Consider the following 13,432-nt stretch of genomic DNA (forward strand, 5'->3'; position numbering starts at 1 on the left):
TTTAGTATCTTTGCCAAGAAAATCCCAAATAGGGTCACGAAGAGTCAGACACGATTGAAATGACTGAACAACAACATTCTTTTAAACAAGAAAAAAAAAAAAAACCCTTTCTTCACTAGACCCTACAAACCCCTCAAGCTAATAGTGCCCTATGGCTTTCCTTCCTTTCACAACCAAAGTCCCAGATAAAGCTGTATTACAGTCTGTGCTACGACTCCCTCTGCTCCCAACCTTTTCCTTCTGACCTTATCACTCAGCCTGTTCTATTTCTCTTGAACCCTCCTACACCCCCTTCTCTCAATCCGCAATCTCTCCCTCTCCACTGACTGTTTCCCTACTGCTCACAAACAGGCCCACATCTTCCCTATTCTCAAAAGAGCCTCCCCTGACGCCTCCATCTCCACCTGCTGTGATCCCCAACTCTCCCAGCTCGATCCTCTTCCTTTCCTCTCCCTCTCACTCTCTTCAGAATTCTCTGGGCAAGCTCACAACGTCATCACTGAACAGAAACCGTTCTTGGAAGTTACCAATGATGGCTGAATTATCACGCCTAATGACTTCTTTCTCGATCCTCACTCCTCTGACACCCTCTGACACAGCAGATCCTTCCCTTCTTCTGGCTACTCTCACCTTTCTAGGTTTCCATGACCCTGCTCCCTGCTAGTTCTCCCCCTGCCTGTCTTGGCTTTGAAAGCCCTTCCTAATCTCACCTCTTCCTGTTTCTCCACTCTCCTTACACCTTTCCCCCCTCCACAAACTGGGTGATCCTGTGACACTGGCCTCCATCGCCCACCTCTGAATGTCATCCTGACTGTCTCCCACATCTGAACATTCTCCTTCCTTGCTTCAGCCTCCTGGCTTTCCTGGTTCCCCTTTCATCCTCCAACATAATTATTGCCATGTTGTCTCCTAGCAGACTAGGAGTTCCTGGGGGGCAGGGAAAATGTCTTCCTTCTCTTTGTATTTCCAATGCTTAGCCTAGTGCCTGGTACAGGGGAGGCGCTTCAGAAAACCTTCATGGCCAAGCCCCCAAAGTTGCCAATGATCTTTTAACTGTCAAATGTGGTCAGTCTTTACTCAGTCATCATCCTTCTTGACTTCTCTTGTAGCATCTGACACTGCTGACCAGCTCATCCCACTGGGTAAGTTTTTAGGATGTTCCTCTTTCCTGGTTTTCCCTCTACTCATCTGACTCTTCTGTTCTTACATTCTTTCCTGGCTCTTTATTTATCTCCCCTCTTCAGTCTTCTTTTCTCTTTCTATATCTTCCCTCAGTCACCTCATCTTCCAAGGGTTTAACAAACATCAGTAAGCTTCAGCAAAGGCCTTGCCTGAATCATCCCTGATCCCTAATCAGAGTTTAACTTTATGAAATAATTCCCAATGAGCTGTAGCCTCTGGGTCTCAGACTTTGATAGCTTTAACCACAGCACCCTGACTTACTAAAAAAAATGGGTCCTATTTATCAATGCAATCTCACCTTCAGGTGATCTAGGTGATCTAAACAATTACAATGGAAGAGATAGGAAGCATTATTTGCCTAGGGATTGACTTATAATGACTTAAGCTTTATATAATGCCTTATGGTTAAAAAGTATTTTACATATATTCTCCTGTGATCTAAGAGCCCTGTGAGACACATAGTCAGGACTTGAACCCAAGTCCTGAGACTCCAACTCCAAAGTGCTTTCCACACCACTACTCTACTTCTAAGACAAGATCAAAACAGAAAGGACTATCAATGGTTAGATCCAAAAGGAACACACTAAGCCCTGTCTATTCATGACAGAAAGCTAAAATAACATAGAAATGATGTCCTCCGCCATGAGAATCCTTGGAATTTGCTCATATACTCTGGAGGACCTTGGTAATGGGATGCTGTCTTACCTGCCCACAGAAAACCCCAATGTGAATAGTCCAAAGAAGGCGAGAGGGGCCAGAGCAATGAATCCATCACCAGCACTGGTACACATCAGTCACCCCACTATCACTAATCCCGCAGAACTGTCCACTCAACGATGCACTGACCTGGCAGGGTCACACAGCCAGGATGGACCAGAAAGAAGACTTGCCCCCAGGCCTTCCAGATTCCAAAGTCAGCCTTTTCTGTCCATGAGGTGGTGCCACAGGGCACAGAGGCAAGTGCACTTATGAAGAATTACAAGCTATGTGACCCTGCGCAAGTCACTTAACCTAGGTTTCCTCATCTACAAAATGGGGATTTTGATAAAACAGCATCTACGGCACAGGAGTTAGCACAGTGTCTGACGTGTGATAGGAGCTCTATAAACGCTGCCTTGTACCCTTCTCCCCAACTAGGCCATGCTGATTCAATGTAGCTCAATGTGCTTCTGGGAGAAGAAGACACCAACTTCAGAGTAACAAATGAGTATACCAAGTTAGTCAAAGTGATGTCAGAGCCACAAAAAGGCACACTGAGGGTTCCCAAGCTTCTCGGTGACATTTTCCATTTCACTGTAACATATTCCAACATCAGCATGTGCTGGGGGGTCTGAAGACAGCCCCTGTCCCCAGTGCTATCTGTACCCATGAAGCAGAAAGAACAAAATGCATAAATGAGCTCAAATTCTCAACTCAGTCAACAGACTTTCTTGTTAATTTTACCACAAAACTTCACCCTGGTGCATCTAAAAATAAGGTTTTATTTTCTCTCCCTATCCTCTGTTATTTGGCCACTAATAAAGAGAAACGGTTGTTTCACTGCTAATGAGAAGTCCAAGAACAAGACAGCAGAAGACAATAAGACGGAGGGCTGGATCACACATGAACTGCTCCAATCCTGAACATCTGAGTGTTGTTCATATCTCTAATAACTAAACTGCAGCACTCAGTATAGCTTATGCAGGCACAGACTCAAGTAACATGTTTGGTTGGGTTTTTTTTTGGAGGGAGGGAAGAAGGCAAGGCAACTGGGGTTAAGTGACTCGCCCAAGGTCACATGGCTAGTTAAGTGTCAAGTGTCTGAGGTCACATTTGAACTCAGGTCTTCCTGACTTCAGGGCCGGTGCTCTATTCACTGTGCCACCTAGCTGCCCCCCCCCCCTTTTTAAACAAAGTCTCCACAGGGCTACATACAGCTAAAATGTCATCTCACTCTCAAGTGCATTTCTGATAAACACATTCCCAAGCATACTACTGTTTACTATTGCAAGGAAATCTAATCATATGGAAACGCCACTGGTTCTAACTAGTTTGTCTCTTCCCCCAAAGGCCTGGTGTTGTACAAACTAAAAGAACCCAGAAGATAACAGCCAGACACCCCAGGCTCTAGGCCTCCCCCAGTGTCCTGTGGCCCAACCAATGCCTCCAAGGTATCAGAAGGCATCAACGGGGAGAACTGCGATTGCCACCGATTTTCAGGAGAGTGGTTCTTTGCTCCAGGAGAGACGGAGATTGCCATTTCTGCTAACTTTTAGGGACAAAGCAAATCTCAAAGCCATAAAATCATGACTGCAAATATCCAAGTGTATGGTGCTAGAGCTCACATCATTCTTTTAGAACTCTAATTTCCACATTTGATTACCCGGGGTTCTTAACCTGAGGTCTGTGAATTTGGTGCTTGGTTTTTTTTTTTTAAAAGCATTTTGTTAATTTTCAAAATAACTCATTTCCTTCACAATTCAATTTTATTTGATTCATTCAAAAATGATTCTATAAAGAGGATCCAGAATACACACAAAGTTAAGAAACTTCAGCCCTAGGTCATGTGTAACCTAGAATACTTTGGGTCAAACTTTCAACTACCACAAATGGCATCTTTGGGGAAAAAAGAAGTTCTCTATGCAAAATACTTACACAGAAATACTCCTTATGTCAGGGTTCTTTATTCTGCATACAGTTCAATTGCCTTGGAGAAGAAATAAAAGAACTGACTGTATTTATAAGTACCATAGCCAACCTCTGAAATTTCAGAGAGAGGGTTCCAGAACAGTATTAAGAGCAATCATCAGGGGGTGGGTAGGTGGCGCAGTGAGTAAAGCACGGGCCAGAATCAGGAGGCCTCAGACACTTAACACCCACACAAAAAAACTAGCCGTGTAACCTTGGGCAAGTTACTTAACCCCAACTGCCTTCCAAAAAGGGGAAAAAAAAAAAAAAAAGAACAATCATTGGGCGGGCTAGGTGGCGCAGTAAATAGAGCTCCAGCCCTGGAGTCAGGAGAACCTGAGTTCAAATCAGACCTCAGACACTTAACACTTACTAGCCGTGTGACCTTGGGCAAGTCACTTAACCCCAATTGCCCTCCCCCCCAAAAAAGCAAAAAGAAAAAAAAAAGAACAATCATCATTTTCCATTTCCTAAGAATATACTAGTTTCCAATTAACAAACAGAGAATTCTCAGGGTCATCATCTCTCAAGATGCCATCACTTCTAACCACACAAATTTAAAAACGCTAATACACTTTACATGTCTTTCTTCTATCATTTCCAAAACATCGTTCCTTAGCCTCTTAATGAAGGTCTTCCACCCGAGTCTGCCCTTGGGCCTCTTGCCAATCTCCCTCCTGGCAATCAGGCCCTTACATAAAGTGGGCACTTAATAACTGTATCTTGACTTAACTGTTCTCTTGAATGCTGCCCTCTCCTCTGAGCGCTACACCCACACCTTCATCTGCCCAAAGCGAATCCACCCCAGGATTCAAATCAATTTAACACAGCAAACATTTATACAATTTCAGGTATAGATAAGGCCTTCTGCTAGAAACTGGCAACAAAAGCAGTCCACAATCCAAGAGACCCTGCCCGTGGTGACCTCTGAATTTCCTGGAAGGCACAGCATGGACACCAGTAAATGAATACCAGGTACAGAAAAAGACTTCACGATGGAGAGAACTGCACCAACCAAGGGGAGAATGAAAGTCCTTGTGAAGGAGCAGCAGGTGATCTGTGCTTTTAAGGAAGACAGAGGAAACTGGAAGAAGGAAGGCACCATGTACAGCCAGAAGACCAGGCTGACTAGAATGAAGAGCGTGGGAAGGGGTTTAAAATGAAAGCAGACAAGAAAAGTGGATGGAAACCAGACTGGGGGAGTCTTTAAGTGCTAGGTGGAGGATTTTGTATTTTATCAACAGCAAGCCACTAAATACTACTGGGCAGGTAAGTGACGTGATCAGAGTTGTCTTTTAGAAATATTAATTTGGAAGTTGTACCAAGGAGGGATGGTTTAGAGCCATTCCTCAATTGATGGGCATCCCTCAATTTTCAATTCTTTACCACCACAAAAAAAGCTGCTATCAATACTTTTGTACACACAGATCCTCTACCTTTTTCCTTGATCTCTTTGGGATACAGGTCTAGCAGAGGTATTGCTGGGTCAAAGGGCAGGCAGTTTTATAGACCCTTGGGCAGAGCTCCAAAATGCTCTACAGAACAGTTGGATCAGCTCACAACTCCACCAACAGCGCATCAGTGTCCCGATTTTCCCATGTCCCCTCTAACATCTGCCGTTTTCCTTTTCTGTCATATTAGCCAGTTTCATAGGTGTGAGGTGGTACCTCAGAGCTGTTTTAGTTTGTACTTCTCCAATCAATAGTGATTTAAAGCATTTTTTCATGCTACTAGAGATAGCTTTGATTTCTTTATATGAACACTGACTGTTCATAGGCTTTCATCATTTATCAATTGGAGAATGACTTTTATTTTTATAAATTTGACTCCATTCCTTATATATCTGAGAAATGAGGCCTTTACCAGAAAAACTTGCTGTAATTTTTCCTTCTAATCCTGGCAGCATTGGTTTTGTTTGTGCAAAAACTTTCATATTTAATGTAACTAAAATTATCCTTTACATCACATGGTCTTCTCCACCTCTTGTTCAGTCATAAATTCTTCTCTTATTCATATATGAAGTAGGGAACATTTTCCATGCTCCCTTAATTTTGACCTTACCTTGGTATATGGTGAGAGACATTGGTCTATACCTAGTTTCTTACAAAGTGCTTTCCAGTTTTTCTAGCAGTTTTTGTCAAACAGTAAGTTCTTGCTCCAAAAGCTTGAATCCTGGGGTTTATCAAACACTAGATCACTGTGGTCATTTACTACTGTGTCCCTAGTCTATTCCACTGAGCCACCACTCCATAGCTTAGCCAGCATCACACTGTTGTCACTATCATCACTCTGTAATAATGTGAAACTTGGTGTTGCTGTCCAACAGCCCAAGAGGCGACTCTGCACGTGGACATCACCAGATGGTCAACAGCAGAATCGCACTGACGGTAATTTCCGCAGCCAAAGATGGAGAAGTCAGTTAAAATAAGACCTAGAGCTGACTGTGGCTCAGATAAGGAGCTTCTGATTAAAAAATTCAGATTTAAACTGAAGAAAGCAGGGGAAATCATCAGGCCATACAGGCATGACTTAAACAATATCCATTATGAATATAAAGTGGAGGAGATGTATGGATTTAAGGGATTAGATTTGGCAGACAGAGTACCTGAAGAACTCAGAAGCCTGCAATACTGTCCGGGTGGCAGCAACAAGAGACATTCCAAAGAAAAAGAAGAGCAAGCAAGCACAATGGCACCTGATGACACTTTCCAAAAAGCTGAGGAAAGAAGGAAAGAGAAAGGGCAGATATAGGCAACTGAATTCAGAATCCTACACAGCAGCAGGGAGAGGTAAGAGGTTTTCTTACATGAGCAAGGCAAAGAAATACAAGAAAACAACATAATATGAAAGATAAGAGATCTCTTCAAGAAAAGTTGTAGGAACTGAACAGAAACAGCAGAGATTAAGGAGAGATTGCAAGAAAACACCAAAGAATTCTATAAGAAAGATCTCGACATCCCCAATAACCACGATGGTGTAGCTACTGCTGTAAAGCCAGACATCCTGGAGAATGAAGTCAAGTGGGACTTACCAATGTAGCTAACAATAAGGCTAGTGGAGAAGATGGGATTCTGTCTGGTCTGTTTAAAATCCTAAAAGATGAGGTTGTTAAACTGCTGCACTCAATGCGCCAAGTAAATGTGGAAAAATCAACAGTGACCAGTGAAAAGATCAGTTTATGTCCCAACCCTAAAAAAGGGCGACGCCAAACAATGTTCAAATCACCGAACAATTGTGCTCCCTTCACATGCCAGCAAGACTATGTTTAAGATTCTGCAATATATGAACCAAGAAATACTAGGAGAGCAGGCTGGTTTTTGAAGAGGCAGAGGAACTAGAGACCAAATTGCCAACATTTGCGGGATTATGGCGAAAGCAAGGGAGTTTCAAAAAAACATCTACTTCTGCTTCACTGACTACACATAAGCCTTTAACTGTGCAGATCACAGCAAACTGTGGCAAGTCCTCAAAGAAACAGGAGTACAGATCATCTTACTTATCTCCTGAGGAATCTGTATACAGGCCAAGCAGCAAAAGTTAGAACCAAACATGGAACAACTGATTGGCTTAAGACTGGGAATGGAATATGACAAGGCTGTATATTCTCACCTTATTTATTTAACTTATGTGTAGAATACATCAGGTGAAATGCCAGGCTGAACAAAATAAAAGTCAGAATTAAGGTTGCTGGGAGAAATATCAACAAGCTCAGTTATGCATACAATACCACTCTGGTGGCAGGAAGTGAAGAAGAATTAAGAAGCCTCTTGATAAAGGTGAAAGAAGAGAGTGTAAAAGCTGGCTTGGAGCTTAAAAACTAAGATCATGGAACTGGTCCCATCACTTCCTAGAAAATAAAGGGAGAAGAGATGGAAGCAGGGTCAGATTTTATACTCTCTTGGGCTCACAGATCACCGCAGACGGCAGGTAATGTCATGAAATTAAAAGACATTGGTTCCTTGGAAGGAAAGCTTTGGCAAATCTGGACAGCATACTAAAAAGCAGAGACATCATCTTGCTGACAAAGGTCCACATATAGTCAAAGCTATGGTTTTCCAAGGGCAATGTATGGCTGTCAGTTGGACTGTAAGGAGAGCGGGGCATCACAGAAACGATGTTTTCTAATTGTGGTGCTGGAGAAGACTTTTCAGAGTCCCTTGGCAGCAAGGAGATTAAATAGGTCAATGCTTGAGAGCCTGGGGTGTTATGGTTCCTGGAGTCACAAAGAGTCAGATGCGACTGAACGACAAAAACAACACTACTATCCAGTGTTCCTAGGTCTGTCGCTTTTATCTTTGCAACGTCTCTCACACACCAGCCCTTCTCTCTTCTGACAGATACAAGTGATTATGCCTAGCGCCGTAACTACTTCAATGTTGCTGTTTCTTGTCTAGGTGCTCTCCCTGTCACAATTCCCTCCCCACTCCAGTCCATCCTCCACTCCGCTGTCAAAGGGACCAAAGTGTAGGTCCCTCATTCAGCAAACTCCAGTGGCTCCCTATTACCTCCAAGACCCAATGCAAAATCATCATTTCATTAAGTCCATCCTCTCCTGAGCTTTCTGGCCTTTCTGGTCTTCTTCCATCTTACTCCCCTTCCACACACTCTATGAGCCGGTGACACGGGGCTCCTTGCTGTTCCTGACTAAGGCCCTCCACCTGTCAATTCTTAAAGGTTTTCAACGGCTGTCCTCCCCACCTGGGATTCTCTTCTTCCCCATATCTGCTTCCTTTCAGTATCAGCTAAAGTCTCACGTTCTGTAAGAAGTTTGTCCCAATAACATACACAATCAATTGGGTATTTTACGCTACAGGAAAGTAGGGAGAAGGGGATAAGAAGGGGGATGACAGGAGGGAGGGCAGATTGGGGGGGAGAGGGTAGTTAGTAGCAAATACTTTTGGAAAGGGACAGGGTCAAAGGAGAAAAGAGAATAAGTGGGGGCAGGATAGGATGGAGGGAAATATGGTTGGAAACATTTTGTGTAACTACACATGTACAACCTATATTGAATTGCTTGTCTTCCCAGTGGGGGTGGGCAAAGAGGGAAGAAGGGAAAGAATCTGGAAATCAAAGTTTTAAAAACAAATGTAAAAAAAAAAAACTGTTTTTCACATGCAATTGGGAAATAAGCTATACAGGCAGTGGGGTATAGAAATCCATCTTGCCCTACTAGAAAGTCAGAGGGGAGATGGGGGAGCATAGAAGAGAGCAGATTTGGGGGAGGGAGTATTCAGTAGGCTCACTATCTTGGGGTGATGATGGGGAGAAAATCTGCAACTCAAAATCTTGTGGAAATGAGTGCTGAAAACTAAAAATAAAGAAACAAAAGACTATTTTTTAAAAATCTGTCCCAGCCTTCTTTATTCTTAGCACATGCCCTCTGAGACGGCCCCACATTTATCTTCTCTCTATCTTGCTTGTACAGAGTCGTTTACATGTTGTTTCCCCCGCTGGACTTGTGAGCACCAAGAATCCAGACTCTCTTTTGCCTTTTTTCATATTCCCAGCACATAGAAAAATGCCTGGAACACAGTAGGTGCTTAAGAAATGCTAGATTCCTTACTGATTCTATGAATGTGGCTCCTCGTGAAAACCGTGAAATGTTATGAAATGATGTGAAAACTTTTACTAAGGGTATACTGAGTGTGGAGTCATAGGGCCTGGGTTCAAATCCCAGCTCTCTTACTTCCTAGATGACTAACCTGAAGCAAATCCTTTCACTCATCAGTTTCCTCATCTGTGAAATAAGGAGCTTGGACTAACTAGGTCAAGTCAAACTCAAAGTCCTCAGGATCCAAAAATCTCCAGAATGCCTGCTAACTCCTAAGTCCTGTGAACAGGAAAGAAAGTCCCTTATGTCTCTAAATCCTATAAGAGTAAATAAGATCGCAAAAGATAAAAACAGACCAATTTTAATTACATAAGATTGAAGAGCTTCCATGCAAACCATATCTGGTCGGTGAAACAAATGCAATGATGTTCCTAGGATCAAGAGGGATCACTGGGGAAAAAAAAATTTGCATCAAATATCTCTGAAAAAGGTCTATTTATCTAAGATGCACAGAGAACTGACAGAAATATATAGGACCAAAAGTCATTTCCCAGTGGATGACTGGGTCAAGGAATGAAGAGATCTTAAAAGAAATAAAAACTATTAACATCTATGTGAAAGACTGCTCCAAATCAACAACAGCATATGTACAGAGCGAAACAACTCTGAGGTTACACCTCACACACAGCAAGCTGACAAAGAGAAGAGAATAACTGCTGTGAGGGGGCTACAGGAATGAACACTGTGAGATGATCCAACCGTTCTGGAAAACAATGTGTAATTATGCAAAATAAGTGTCTAAGTGCCCAGACCTCTGACCTCTACATCTCATTAGGAATACACCCCAAGGAGGTCAAAGGCAGAACAAAAAGCTCCGCATACAACAAAACAGAGCAATGCTTTTTGTGGTTACTGAACAAAGAGAAATGAAGAAGATGAGAAAGGGACACAGATAAGCAGGACAGGACTAGAACTATCATGCTAAGTTTAACAAACACTTTTTAAAAATCAAGCTGTAGGTAACAGATTCAATGTCAGATGCAATCTTTTTTCTCTTTCTTTGCATAAGGAAATTTCCATGTTTGTTGATGTTTGTGAAGTTTATCATCATAAAATTTTTTTTTAAATAAAGTGGATGCTAATTGATTGGGGAATGACCAAACACACTGGGATACATGGATCTAATGGAATATTATTACACTGTTAAGAAGTAGGAGGAATTCTGAAAAGAATGGTAAGGTTTAGATGAATGGACAAAAAGTGAAGTAAACAGAACCAAGAAAGCAATCTATACTATGACTGCAACAAAGTAATAAAACAACACTAAAGTGTACCTGAATGCTATGGGATTAAAATGTCTAAATCTGGTACCAGGGAAAAGAAAAGGCAGCTCCCTCTTTTAAATGGAAAGGTATGCAATGCTGTATAAGCTACCAAACAGAGCAGATGAACTATTGCTTTTCTTTCATTGTTGTTTTTGTGATGTTAAAAACAAAAGGCACCAATAAAACAACTTTTAAAAAATTTTAAGGAAAAAACAAACCCTATAATCTATAAGACCGAAGTAGTTCATCTAGGGTCCTGGGATGACTAGGGGCTCCACAGACAGATTTCAAGAGGTTCATGAGCTTGGATGGGGGGGAAGGGGGAACTATATATATATATATATATATATACACACACATATATGTAATTTTCATTAACCTCTAATTGAAATTTAGCATTTCCTTTGATTATGAGTTTTTTTACAAATCCTTATCCTGAGAAGGGGTTCATATGTGTCATCACACAGTCAAGGAGGTCCATGACACAAAAAGGTTAAGAACTCCTGCTATAAGCTAAAATCCCTATTGTAGGGGTCAGCTACAGTCCTGACACCTTTCAATCCTAGGCTCCTAGCACTGTCTCAGTCCTTCTCAACTCTACAGTTTACATACTCCTACGATTCTAAATCCTGTCCATCTCTAGGGTCACTAGCACCTCCAAATCTGTCCTTCTGTGACATGAAGGCTTGGCTGAACAAACCTCCACCAAGAGGCACCTGAATGATCTTTCTACTCACCATTCTTGCGTTCGCTGAGTGGAGGCAGGTTGGGATTCCGGCCAGGATGGAGGCTTAGGGTCAGCTCGGGCTGCAGGGTAAGTTCCTGAAGCTCATTGGCAACAGCTTCACTCTGGGGGCTTGGAGCCGCAGCCAAAGCCACCAGCACCGGCTCATCATCATTGTCGCCAGCCCCTCCTCCGTCCAGCCCATTTACAGCAACGACGGAAGGGGGCAGGCACACCACACTGGAGAAATCCACTTTGGCTTTTGTGACGGCAACCTGGAAACCAAATGAAAAACAAAGTTCAGATATCCGGTGCTACCCAGATCATCAGCTGAATACTCTGGGGTTCTTAATTTATTGATGAATCTCATATCAGGAAGATCTGAAAAATATAGAAGACTGAAAAGCAAAACACCAGGTAAGAACAAATGCTACCTGAGGACAGGAGTCAGGCACCTCATTAACCTTAAGCACCGGAGTTGGCCAATCAGGTCTGGAAATGGCTCTCAATTAGGAAGTAATACATTATTTTAAATTCTGCAGATTTGTAATTTTTAACAATTTAACTTGGGTTGGAATGAAATTTACTATGGTGTCTGTGAAGATAGTTTACCAGGCTAGTATTCGTCTTAAATGGTGTTAACCTGTTGAAAAGAACATCTTCAAAAAATAACTGTAGGTAAACATTTGTCACTCCTTACATAATGCAGGGGAGGGCAGGCTGGTGTGTTTGTGTATGTATGTAAATATTTGGAGAATCTGAATTCAAACCTCTCCCTGACATTTCTTCCCACTATAACCTTGAGCACATCACTGAAAAAGCAGTCTCATTTATTAAAATAATGAGGCTGGGGGCGGCTAGGTGGCACAGTGAACTGGCCCTGGACTCAGGAGGGCCTGAGTTCAAATCCAGCCTCAGACACTTAACACAAAAAACTAGCCATGTGACCTTGGGCAAGTCGCTTAATGCCAATTGCCCTCCAAAAAGCAAAAAAATAAAAAACTTAATGGAAGTGAATTTTGAAAACTAAAACTAGATAAATTATCTAATTTTGGGGGCATCTAAGTGTCACAGTGAATAGAGCACTGGCCCTGGAGTCAGCAGGACCTGAGCTCAAATCTGACCTCAGACACTTAACACAAAAAACTGCCCATGTGACCTTGGGCAAGTCACTTAATCCCAATTGCCCCTCCAAAAAGCAAAATAGTAATAATAATAATGAGGCTGAACCACATGGCCCCTTTGGTAAGACCTCAACTTAGAAATAAATTGCTACTAGTTATAATAAAAATAAATTATTGCTAGTTAGTTCAAGTAGTAGCTCAAGTAGTTTTGAGAACAAGAAGGCCAGGGGGCCCCTCCCCCTACCTTCCCTCAGTTCCACTTCTACACAACTCTAAGTACCAGGCTGGAAGGATGGATAGCTTCGTTTGTGGCGTTCCCTCTCCCCTTCTCTTAAGTCTCCAGGCTGCCCAGACCCCATCAGGGAAGCCCAAAAGGAACAGACAGACACAAGAGCATTCCTACTGCTTGGCTAAGCTGGTAATTAAGAACTGCAAGCCTCTGTCACTGGCATCCAGGCCTTTCCATCTGTCCGGCGGCTGATTCCTTTAATAAGTGTTGTCTTCTCCAATTAGAGTGTGAGCTACTTGAGGGCAGGAACTGTCTTGTAATTTTTTCTAATTTTATTCCCAATGGCTCGCACAAAGTAATACAATGTTTTTCATCCATTCATTCAAAAATATTCTGCAATTCACTTCTCATATTAATTCTATTAAATAAATACTTGAGTGCAAAGCACTGCACTAGGTTTTAAAAGACAGGAAGATGGGTAAAATGAGTAAAACGTACGCTCAAGGAGCTCATAATCTAGTAAAGCAGACCCCATTATAAATGACAGAATAAATGAGGAGTTATCTGCAAAGGAAAGACGCTAAGGGGGCTTGAGGGGTTGGAGGACTCTAAGAGCTAACAGCCAGGATT

General features: G+C 42.3%; 2 protein-coding genes across 2 annotated transcripts in view; one reads left to right on the forward strand and one right to left on the reverse strand.

Moving 5' to 3' along the window:
- Positions 1-13,432, forward strand: part of RBX1 (ring-box 1) — a 434,671-nt gene that overhangs the window by 168,854 nt on the left and 252,385 nt on the right. The window lies entirely within an intron of this gene.
- The window catches only part of MRTFA (myocardin related transcription factor A), a 214,338-nt gene that overhangs the window by 134,041 nt on the left and 66,865 nt on the right, over positions 1-13,432 (reverse strand). Inside the window, exon 2 of the mRNA XM_069102864.1 lies at positions 11,463-11,724. Within this exon, the coding sequence (XP_068958965.1) occupies positions 11,463-11,724 (262 nt within the window). The remainder of the gene's footprint in view (positions 1-11,462; positions 11,725-13,432) is intronic.

Source organism: Petaurus breviceps, unplaced genomic scaffold (assembly GCF_028583685.1).
Source record: "Petaurus breviceps papuanus isolate PSGF00001 unplaced genomic scaffold, PetGlider_PUasm1.0 558, whole genome shotgun sequence".
Taxonomy (NCBI): Eukaryota; Metazoa; Chordata; class Mammalia; order Diprotodontia; family Petauridae; genus Petaurus; species Petaurus breviceps.